This window comes from Haplochromis burtoni, unplaced genomic scaffold (assembly GCF_018398535.1).
Source record: "Haplochromis burtoni strain Fernald_Lab_line unplaced genomic scaffold, NCSU_Asbu1 Contig_616, whole genome shotgun sequence".
NCBI lineage: Eukaryota > Metazoa > Chordata > Actinopteri > Cichliformes > Cichlidae > Haplochromis > Haplochromis burtoni.
The window spans coordinates 1-11,515 of NW_024582977.1; the positions used below are offsets into that span (position 1 = coordinate 1).

Here is an 11,515-nt window from a genome sequence, read left to right on the forward strand (position 1 = left end):
AATACATCTTCTGTAGAAATTTACATACCTTGTTGGGAGGAATAAGATCAAAATGTTCCCACACAGGGGAGGACATCCTCCTCTTCTTAGCCGGCTAATGAAAGCAGAGACTCTACAACACTTGAAAAAGATTTCACCAAGGATGCAAGTTGCAAGCGCTCCCAATGCGTCACGTGAGCATGCGGGTGGGGCGGAAGTGAGGACCGTAGTCTTCCTGTTCCATCGGTCCCACCTTAGTTTGGACAGCTATGCGGATGAGTGTAGGTAGGATGAAACTCTGCTGGTGTAACTTTTTGTTTTGGCTTTTAGCGCTACAACCTCCGGTTGCCCGTTATCACTCGTGGCTTGCAATGCTTCTCTACGGAAGCGAGCTTTCCACGGCCTTTCTTGCATCTTTAACCCAGTTTGTGTTTCTAATGTATTAGCATACTTTTTGGTCACAGAGCTAACTGTTGACTTCTCTAAAGGCGCTAAAGAACATGTAATATTTGAAAAGCGTGAAGGGTGGTTTTTCAGACACTCCGAGTTGTTTTGTGGTATCTGGAGATTCCTCAAAGACTCCTGTGGCGATCACGACTAAAAAGAATTCGTCCACGAAAGGATTACAAATATTTGATTTCGTTTCCTAACTTAGGCTTTTGCTTCCGAATGAAAATAAAGATGGCAGCCCATCTGCCGCAAGAATAACATGGGAAATGGCATTTCAAAAACGTATTTTGCATGGATTGGATTGTTTGGAAAGGTCTTTTGGGAGTCTCCAAACAACCCCGATACGATAGAAAGTGCCTTTGAATAACATTCAGTAGTTTTCGAAAGTACCCGCTAAGTTTACTTTTAGGATTAACGGTGGTTAGCTCTGTTACCGCTGAGCTGCTATTGGAAACCAAAAAAGGGGCACAAACTGACAACAAATATTCGTATTCTTTCTTTACTGCTGCTTTCGAACTTCTATGTATATAAAAGTTGTTAGAATTCAGTCCTAAGCGAAACACGCAAATAGGCGACGTGAAATATGTATACTGTGTGGTGTGTCACGTGACATGACAAAAATGAATGGCCAGACCCCTTCGGGTCAAAGTTCATTGACATGCAAACATGTGATAATTGTGTTTTTGCTGCAATCTCCATTACCCTCTATGTTGAAGGGTATTTGCACTGCTTTTAGTTCGTCTTAAGATCAGATGTCTCAAACTGCATAGCAGTGTAACCTCGAAAAGGAGCGCTAAAAACAACAGTACAATTTAATTCTCTTTAGCTTTATTTATGTAGTGAGTTTACAACAAGCTCAGAAGGCCTTTTGGTAAGGTCACTACATGCATAAGGAACCTTTCATGTAGTCTGTTGATGAATAAAGTCTAACCTGGGGTCCGTTCTTCGTACCTCGCTAAGTAAGTTAGCTGGATTTGATTGTTGACGATTTCGCGTGATCTTGGATCGTTCGGTTCCCGAAGCTCATCCGGGACTTGCTGTCATAGCAACAGATCCGTAAGCGTAAACCTGCTCGGGAGCAGGCTTACTTTATGTAAACAGGATTAGATCGCGGCCACTCAGGTATGTCCGCTTCATTTATACGAAAGCAACAGCGATATTTTACCACTGTTTTACCATAAATAAATATTATCAATGTAACTAAAGATAATGCAGTATTTGATTCTTTTATTGATTTCATACAGATACATACAGGTCATTTCCTAAAAAAAGGGAAATGTACTATTAATCATTCTATTTCATGTATTTGATTATTTCAGATGTAATTCATATTTTAGAGTAGTAATAGTAAATTACTTCGTGTAATCAAGATGAGAGACCACGGCTATAAAAGCGAAGGTGGATTTGAGTGGCACCAGTCCGTCGTATACGCGAGCCCCCATTGCGGAAGGTGCAAGATTGATAAGGAGAGTTTTCAGAATTCAGCGTATATTGCGGGATAGACAGGATCCTTTAGCTCAGCGCGACAGTGTGCTCATAGAGAGATATCGATTTTCCCGTGAGGGTATTATTTACTTAACCAACTTGTTGACGAGGGGGTGCAGGACCACCACCTGTCTTTTTTTGCTCTGCCCTTTTCTTGGTTGCTGTTATAAACAAACAAACAGATTATTTCAGGGTCTCTTTCTCAAGAGACTAAAAGCAATATAAGTGATAAATATTACCATTCTGTAGAATATTCTTATATTTCACTTTTACTTGTTCCCATGTTCTAGTGGGTCCTGTTGTGGCTCTAATGTGAAAGAGGATATAATGTAATATAATATAATATAATATATATAATATAATAAATTTACCCTACCGCCTACTGGTGTTGGCCAGAGGGGCCGATGGCGCGATATGGCAGCCTCGCTTCTGTCAGTCTGCCCCAGGGCAGCTGTGGCTACAACCGTAGCTGCCTCCACCAGTGTGTGAATGTGAGAGTGAATGAATAGTGGCATTGTAAAGCGCTTTGGGTGCCTTGAAAAGCGCTATATAAATCCAATCCATTATTATTATTAAATTACTTACGAGTTTAATTTGTCAGCAACTTTCTGCCAGCCCTCTCTCCTTGCTTTTGCAGCCTTTGCAGTGTTCCCTTGCGTTTTAATTAAACTCTGAAACTCCTGAAATCCCTCAATCAAGAGTTCTTGCTCTGCTGCCGAAAAATACTGAGCGCGCTCCTTCGACATTTTCGCCGACCAATCAAAGGGTTGCCGATCAATGTTTCTACTATCGATGCGTAGCCCCTGTTAAGCCACCCAGTGATCTCACATTACTTCATCCAGCTATACTAATCGTCAACAACAGGTGTGTTCGGAGAACCGGATAGCGAGCTCAAAGTTAGCGCGATGATTTGATCTTGGATGTGTCATTTGATCTTGGATGTAGTAAGCGAGGTACGAAGAACGGACCCCAGATGACAGTACTACATGTGATTATTTTGCACAGCACAGCAATGGATCACAGCGCAGCCGATGAGGGTCCTTCTCCCAGCAGACAACCTTCAAGTCCTGCTTCTAGAACACCTGTGGGTGTCAAAGGACAAGTGTCACTGAGCAGTCAAAGGCCCAAAGTATTGATAACTCCCTTTCACAGCTCACCCATAGCCAATGCACCTTTTCACAGCAAACGGACAGCAACTGGGAATCCTCTGGGCTCTCCTGTCAGCTTTTTTCTGGGCACTGCTGGATGTGTGACCACTCCACTCTTCAGAGAAAGACCTACTGCTGCTGGGAACTCAGAAAGACAGGCTCACAGTTCAGGCTCATCACAGGTGACGCCAGGAAAAAAAGTGCAACCAAGTCCGTCTACTGACAAGGTAAACAGATTTACTTTGAAATGTTATCAGGCAGTATTTAGAATATGCTGTGTTTATATAATGCACATATAAACTTGATAACATCACATTCTCATCATCTTCAAAGGGTGCCAGCTTGAAGATGTCAAAGTTGGCTGTGAGAGACTCAGTGAAGTCTGGACCGCTGTTCAACATGGAGCTTCATCACAGCCCCAAAGGCAAAGGAAAGAAGACCGTCTCCACTTCAGTCAAACCTCAGGCTGGTTAGTCCATCCATTCCTTTGGAAATTTAAATTTTTATGAAATCTTTTATTGATTCCAGTTTGCTGCAGACAGATGGCATCATAAGTAACAAGTATGCATCAAAGTGCATGCCACGTTTACTGTTTAAAGGAGTAGGTGAAGAAGAAATCTGTGCATATATATCAAAGGAGCTATGTTTAGAAATGTGTCCAAACAGCAGTTTGCATCTGAGTAAGAATACAGGAATTCTCTATATCTGTGTCCGTTCCCTACCTTTACTTCATCTGAACTACTTACATACTTAACAGATTTTTTGCTGGGAACAAGTGGAAAAGACAAATAATGTTAAAGGCTTTAAGATAGGTAGTTCTTAAATTTTAACTAAAAATTGTTTTCTGTTCTTGTTTTGCAGTTGCCTGTGTGAGGCATTTAGTAAACAGGTGTAAATTGATACTGTGCAGTCCGTAATCATGCTCCAAATATTTTTAACAAGGCAAATCATTTAAGCCTATATACCCGTATTGATAGAATTTCTTTGTTAACTCAAAAGACACAACGTCGAACTTTCATTCCCAGCGCTTTATTCGTTACGCCATTTTACATACATGCAACAACAACACTTCGCGGGCAAGAGTACTCTCGCGATATAACAGAAAATAACAAGTTAACATTCTTTTCCTGACCTGCTAACGTAGGTCACTGTTTAAAGAAGACATCAAATTTTTAGAGCTTAAGTTTTATTTATAATCTGGTATTAAGTTAAAAATGTTTGGAATTTGCATGGTTTTACACCATTAATCAAAACCGTTCTCACGGTGAGAGTTTAATCCACTATATTTTTGAGTTTCACATCAGCAACTTGTATACAAATATTTTCTCCAAAGTTTTTTGTAGTTCTAACTTGAATGGACTGAATTGACCATCATATTTAACAACAGTGTTGGTCAAGTTAGTTGAAAAAAGTAATCAGTAACTGATTACTGATTACTTCCCCAAAAAAGTAATCCATTAGTAAGCTGATTACTTAGTTTCAAAAGTAATTAGTTACTTAGTTACTTTTTAAAAACACGATTTATAACCTGAATAGGTGATAAAGCGATAGGTCTTTTAGCCCAATTCTACTTTTTCTGCATAATCCACCATACAAAATGTAATCAAATGGAAAAGTCTCTTTTTTTTTAACTTGTTTTATCAGTTTTAATCTTTTAACTTTATGCATCAACTAAAAATTAAATTATATGCACCATTCTCTGACTTGAAGAAATTAGTTTAACATTTAAACCTATTTTCTGTACATTCCAGCACATAAAATAAAAATATTTTTTGTGCTTACACTCAGTCTTTCAAATAGATGCAAGTAAAACGCAGCAGAAAATAAATAAAATCAAGCACTAGCGGTCCTGTTGCTCTATTTTCACCTGTAAAGCAGGAGTGGGGTAGGCGGAGGTGTGCCCTGGTGCAGGTGTGCCGCAGCGGTCAGTGGAAGAATCCGCGAGTTTCTCTGTGAATTTCCCATTATGTCGTTGCGCACTCGGTGCTTGTTTAGGGGTTTTTTTCGCTGTAAAAAGAAGTTTTCTTCCTACGCACAACGGACACTAATGTTTTTGTCACTTTTTATGGAATCAAACTCAAAGTAAGGTCAGTACTTCCACGCTTTAAACGCTGCACGCTCATACTATCTCCCCTACATGATATATTATCCATTGTTGATCTGCACACAGCTGTTGTCGTGAACGTCGCACTCGCTTACGTCATTGTCATGAGACATTCTCGCAAAAAAATCACGGTTTTAGTAACGCAGCGTTCCTACAAGAAAGTAACGCGTTACAAGTAACGCGTTACTGCCCATCTCTGTTTAACAATGAGATGTCGCTGAAGTTCATGTGCGTGTGAAGGCAAACAAGCGAATACAGTTGGCAGTATAAAATTTCACAGTTTTGACATTCGCAGAATAAAAATGTTTATGGTCAAATATTTTTGGTCTTTTTGTCCCTTTCCTAGGTCTGAAGAGGAAGAAGCGGAAGATGGGAATGTACAACCTGGTCCCTAAAAAGAAGGCCAAGGCAGTTAAACAGCCAGAGAAGGCAGGTCTATTAATTTATTTGCTCACTGACACAAACGTTGACTGGGGGTTTGGTTGAAAAGAGGCACTCTACTAAGATATTACGCAGTTGTTAATACCAAGTGCAGATCTTTGAATCGCATGGCATTGTATGTTTCCCTGTTGGTCTGCATACACTTACAGACATTGTTCTTTTGTATGGTTAAATGTTGTTAATTCATTATTTGTCAGACTGATTCTGAGTGGGACATTGGCATTTTTCATTTGTCACTGTCACGATGTGGTTTTCTTGTTCAACTGTTTCAGAACTTTTGCTATGAAAGGATGTCTACACAGAATTCTGTTTGCTTGTTGCAAATTGCTTTGTAGTTACTGGTCACTCGTTCGCTTCAATTTGTTATCATACATGTCAATCATAATGTCAATACTTTGCTCTCACTGGTAGTCACTTGACCTAGAAGTTGAGAAGCTTAATTTGAGACGTGCCCACTGGACTTTAAGGTTGGCAAGTGTTGTCTTCATGGACTTGTTCCTGCAGACTACTTCCAGTTTGGACTAGCCTTTTTTCAAATGACTAGACGTAAATTGTCAGAAAATGTTATTCCTGTCTTTATCAATTTTTTATTATTTTTCTGTGTTTTAGAAAGAGGAGCCTAAAGTCAGAATGGAGAAGAACCAAACTGCAGTTGTTGAGAAACCAGTGAGTCCTCCTGTAACTGTACAGGCTGGAGCAACGACAGCTGTCAGGAGGGAATCGCACGTGGAGGAGATGGAGTCAGGACAAGGGAGCCATGTAGAATACACAGAGCTGGCTTTGGACTGCCTGGACCTGAAAGCTCAGCAGGAGCTTCTCTCACCATCCGTATCAGCGGGTAAGATGAACTTACTGAAGGATAACTGGATTACCTCTAACCTGAAGTCATCACAGCTCCTCTTTTCTTTCTACAATGCTCAGTTTTAGAGTTCACAGGCTTGCTGTGATCTGTATTAGAATAACAGGATTTTGTGTGTAGGTCTGGCAGCATATTCTGAAGTGGCAGAAACAGACTTAGCTGAGGAATTGCCGCTATGCTGCTGTCGCATGGAGACACCTAACAGCAGAGGAGGCCTCTCTGCGTTGGATCAGACCTGCATGGCCATGGAGAGTGCAGATGGAACGGTAAAGATCAACTAGAATAACAAAGACATTCATGGTCTCATTGCCCCTGGAGAAAAAAGCTTCACAGTAAACTATATGAAATTAATTTTATTTGTAAACACATCTTCATATAAACAATACATGACTTTTTATTTAGCTAAAATTTAGGGTTAGCCAATTAGTGTATGGCAAAACTAAGTACAGCCTTTCTGCTTCGATAGGAATTAAGAGATTAAGTAGTGCTACTAATCAAATATACTTGATTAGATGACCATTAGTAAGTGTGGGCACCTCTATAAAAGCAGAGGTTTTGGTAAGGCTGGAGCATTCAGCTGTGTTATCAGAAAAATTAGTAATGGTCTTAAAGAAGCAATTGCTGCTGCCCATCAGTCTGCAACGAGTTTTAAGGCCATTTCCAAATAATATAAACTCGTATCATTCAACAGAGAGAATGTCTTTCCATGAGTGAATCTCCCAGTAAATTCACCACAATGGAAGACTGCAGCGGTCAGAGAAATCTGTCTGACAGCTAAAACAGAAAGTCCACAAGTTACATCTCAGACTCTATAGGCCTCAGCATGTTAAATGTTAAAGTTTATCACAGTAAAATAAAAAAATGGCTTGATAGGAAAGGTTTTTAAATGCTATTTTCTCTTAAAAGGTCATGACATCACAGCTTGGCTTTGCTAAGATGCATCTGAACAAACACACAATTTCTGAATCAATGTCTTTTGGAGAGTTGAGATCAAAGTGCAGATGTTTAGCCTTAATACACAGTGCCGCATTTGTCAAAAACCTAGCACAGTGATGGAGAGGTGATGATTTGAGCTTGTTCTGAAGCCACTTTTGTATACCAAAGTATTCTAAAATTAAAAGCAAGGCCATCAGCGTGAGAGCTAAAGCTTGGCTGAACTTGTCCTGTCATTCAGCGTGACAATAACCTTGTTTGCATTAATGCTGCATCAGTGTGGTATTCATTTTTTGTGTCTGTGTGTCTCTGCTCAGCTAAATCGCTGTCACAGGCGAGTGATGAAACAGGAAATGATGCGCCCCTCCAACACTGTCCATCTGCTGGTGTTGTGCGAGGATCACCGAGCCGGTATGGTCAAGCACCAGTGCTGCCCTGGATGTGGACTCTTCTGTAGGACGGTGAGCAGACAAAGCACACAAAGTCCTGCGATTATTAATTTACTGCAGTACATGCTCAAAGGACATTTTTGGCTGTTTTTGACTACTTTTGATTTTACCTCTATATTTCATTTTTCATTTTCACATACTCTATTAGTATATAGTATATTTACTATACATACTATATACCAGAGCTTCCCAAAGTGTGGGGCCTGCCCGGGGGGGGGCGGGCGTAGAGCCATTGCAGGGGGGCGCGGTATGAAAAGGGGAGAAAAAAAAACAAAAAAAAATGCTTGGACACTGCTAGCACGGGGCGCCCACACAAACGCATAGCAGGAGATGAAGCATAGCTGAATATGTTTCCAAACCAACTTCATTCTAAGCCAAAGACTAGAAAATATGGTGAAGCATATCTTCCCTTTGCCTTCACCTGCACAAGTGCCAAGTACGGATGGGTACCGGTATCCGGTGCCATTGTGGCACCGGTTCTGACATAAACGGTAGTAACCAGACCGAAAAGCAGCGCACATTTCGGTACTTTTTTTTTTCCCCTGAGATGTCATACACTTTGGATTCTAGCCAATCATTTAACCTTCACAAGGATAGTAGGCGGGCCCACGTACATTCTTTTAGAGCAGAGCTACAGATTAAAAATGCCCAAGGCAAAGAGGTCTAAAGTCTGGCTGTACTTCACAGCAAAAGATGCAAACTCAGCAGCCTGCAGGTGATATTGTGCAAAGGACGTTTGCACAGTATCACCGTTTTTCATTTTGTCATTATTGTATGTAGAAAAATTGACTTTAATCCATTTTGGAATGAGACTCTAAAATGACAGCATGTGGAGCAGTGATGCGCTCAGAATACTTTCCGGATATTCTGTGTATTTACTTTACACATTTAAAGGGGATGTCGCATTCCTCCAAGAGACTCATTTACAGATGTCTGACCTCTCTTCCAGGAAGGTTCCTGTCTTCAAATCAACACAAATTAACACAAAATATTAGTAATCGCTTTGAGTGTATATGTGGCTTGACAAGTGAAAGATGTGGCGATCGTGGCTCAAGAGTTGGGAGTTCGCTTTGTAATCGGAAGGTTGCCAGTTCGAGCCCCGGCTTGGACAGTCTCGGTCGTTGTGTCCTTGGGCAAGACACTTCACCCGTTGCCTACTGGTGGTGGTCAGAGGGCCCGGTGGCGCCAGTGTTCGGCAGCCTCACCTCTGTCAGTGCGCCCCAGGGTGGCTGTGGCTACATGTAGCTTGCCATCACCAGTGTATGAATGTGTGTGTGAATGGGTGGATGACTGGGTATGTAAAGCGCTTTGGGGTCCTTGGGGACTAGTAAAGCGCCATACAAATACAGGCCATTTAGAAACGTTTCAATCTGAAACATGTTGAATGTTTCACTGCTGTTCTTCTTAACTTTTATCCCATAGGGCACCTTCATGGAGTGCAGGCCCTACGGCAGCATCTCCCACCGCTTTCACCGTGACTGCGCCTCCATCCTGAAGGACCGAAAGTTTTGCCCCCACTGTGGAGAGGATGCCTGTGGGGCAAAGGAGGTCACAGTCCCCAAGGCTGATCTGTCACCCTCTGTCCCTAGATTGAATCCTGAGTCATTGCTTCCAGCTGTATCTGCGGTGGCTATGCCGGCTTCAGTCCCAAACATGTTACGAATACAGGGGCTCAGAGCTAAAAAGAGCAGTGAGCCGCAGAGAGGCAGAGATGAGAGCCCAAGCAGGTAACATAGTGCTGCTTGTGGCCATGACATCTCTTCTCCTCACAGATGAAAAGTAAAGACTAACTTCCTGGATGAAAGGAACTATTAAAGGATAAATCAAGCTTACTACTTGTTTTTTTTTTTCTCTGCAGGTTAAAGGATGAGGCTGTGAACACTACAGAAAGACTTCCCAAAGAGTCACTGGAGAGCATTCTGTTGGCACTGGATGATGAGAAGTAAGGTTACCCATGAAATATAAGAGTGACATCAGTGTGGGTATCAAAGTTTACACTTTGAGATAAATGAATAACCTGTATTCTTTTCAGCCTCAAACCAAAGAAGGTCAAGTACCCCACAAGGCAGCTGTACATTTCTGCAAAGCAGGGAGACCTCCAGAAGGTCATCCAGCTTCTAGGTAGCTCACATATGTTCTCAGAAGAAAATTGGCTTTAGAAACATCAACTCTGGATCTACTTCTTGGCAGCTGTTTAAGACCAAAATTTGTGTGTTACAGTTGATGGGAAGGACCCCAACTTTTTGATGGAGGGCCAAAACAAATGCACCCCCCTTTATGCAGCAGCTGCTGAAGGTCACCAGGAGATCTGTCACATGCTGGTCCAGGTGAGATGATACTAGCTTCACTGCAGACTGTTTGATAAGACGTATTGGAGACATGCTTTTTGGATACCCAAGTTGTAAATGCGATTACTCAAGACAAGGTGATACCACAGGTGCATCTACTAGAAATCTTTGAGTTTAAATCTAAGTGACCTTGAACTTGAGGTCAGAGGTCAAGTTTTCTTGCAACTATAACTCAAGAAGGAAGTCAGTGAAGGAAGTGTGGGATTTTCACATTTATACTGTATGTGAATCTATTAGCAGTGTGAAGAGCAGCACTGGTGGCCACCAGTATTTTTCTATTCTGTGGGAGGAAAGCTGGAATTGTGTCAAATAAATCCTGGGAAGACATTTTTAAGATCAATGATCCCTAATCTTGAAAAATGACAGAGTTTTGAAAAGAAAAGAATTTGTAAGTATAGATAAATAAATCCTGATCAGATAGTTTAAAAAATGAATGGTTAATTACTCATTGCAATAAGTAGAAACAATTTATAATCCTATAAATTAATTCAGCTTGCACCATGAACTAATATGCCGCAGTGCATTTGTTTATCTGTCCAGTATTATTAAAATTCCAACATCCTTTCTCAGAGTGGTACTGAAAAAACTGGTTCATGCATTTATTACTTCAAGGCTGGACCAACTCCCAGTTTAAATTCAGAAGTGAAACTCCCTCTCCGCTTTTAGTTGGGACTGATTGAGGTGACCTTCGTTTGGCATTCACTTTTGGGAGATTTCCGATAATGCACTAGTACTTCTACATCGCTCCACTTTTTTCCTCCCCATATGATCATATGAAAGCATTGTCATTTGTTTTTGTCTGCTCTGTTTGTTGTTCATGGTTTCTCTGTATGAGTTAACATGCCCGTCTTGGCTCACTGGTGGAAGGTGTAGTCATACTGAATACTGACTTTAAAGCTTACTATAATTGTACAAACTCTATTTTTTCAGTATGTACTCTATTTATGTATGTTTGTGCACATTGCTTCACCTAGGTCCCATTTTCCTATCAAAATATAAAGTAATTGAGCAATAAGATATCATCTTAAATTTTGTATAGTACAGTATGTGTGAGTCAAGGATTCCCAGTTTAGTCTCTGGTGGAAATTATTCTTTACAAATTAAATAAAAAAAAAACAAAAAAACAACACATCAGGGTTTTAATAGTTTTGCAATTTTCATTAGTTTTTATTTTTATTTAGTTTTGACTTCAGATTTTCAATTTTATATCAGTTTTAATTAGTTTTTACCAATTGTTTGCTAGTTTAGTTTAGTTTTTATTTTTTTGAAAATCCTTAGTTTCAGTTTAGTTTTGATTAGTTTCAGTTATAGTTTTAGTT

The 11,515-nt window shown here is 40.5% G+C and overlaps 1 protein-coding gene across 1 annotated transcript in view; it reads left to right on the forward strand.

The window, feature by feature from the left end:
- Nucleotides 1-127: 127 nt before the first annotated feature.
- The window catches only part of LOC102294843 (histone-lysine N-methyltransferase EHMT1), a gene marked incomplete in the record, with an annotated part of 55,873 nt that continues 44,485 nt past the window's right edge, over nucleotides 128-11,515 (forward strand). The window contains 11 exon segments of the mRNA XM_042214835.1: nucleotides 128-264; nucleotides 2,920-3,289; nucleotides 3,396-3,531; nucleotides 5,513-5,595; nucleotides 6,217-6,445; nucleotides 6,587-6,732; nucleotides 7,717-7,860; nucleotides 9,271-9,575; nucleotides 9,707-9,790; nucleotides 9,881-9,969; nucleotides 10,069-10,175. Of these exon segments, the coding sequence (XP_042070769.1) occupies nucleotides 143-264; nucleotides 2,920-3,289; nucleotides 3,396-3,531; nucleotides 5,513-5,595; nucleotides 6,217-6,445; nucleotides 6,587-6,732; nucleotides 7,717-7,860; nucleotides 9,271-9,575; nucleotides 9,707-9,790; nucleotides 9,881-9,969; nucleotides 10,069-10,175 (1,815 nt within the window).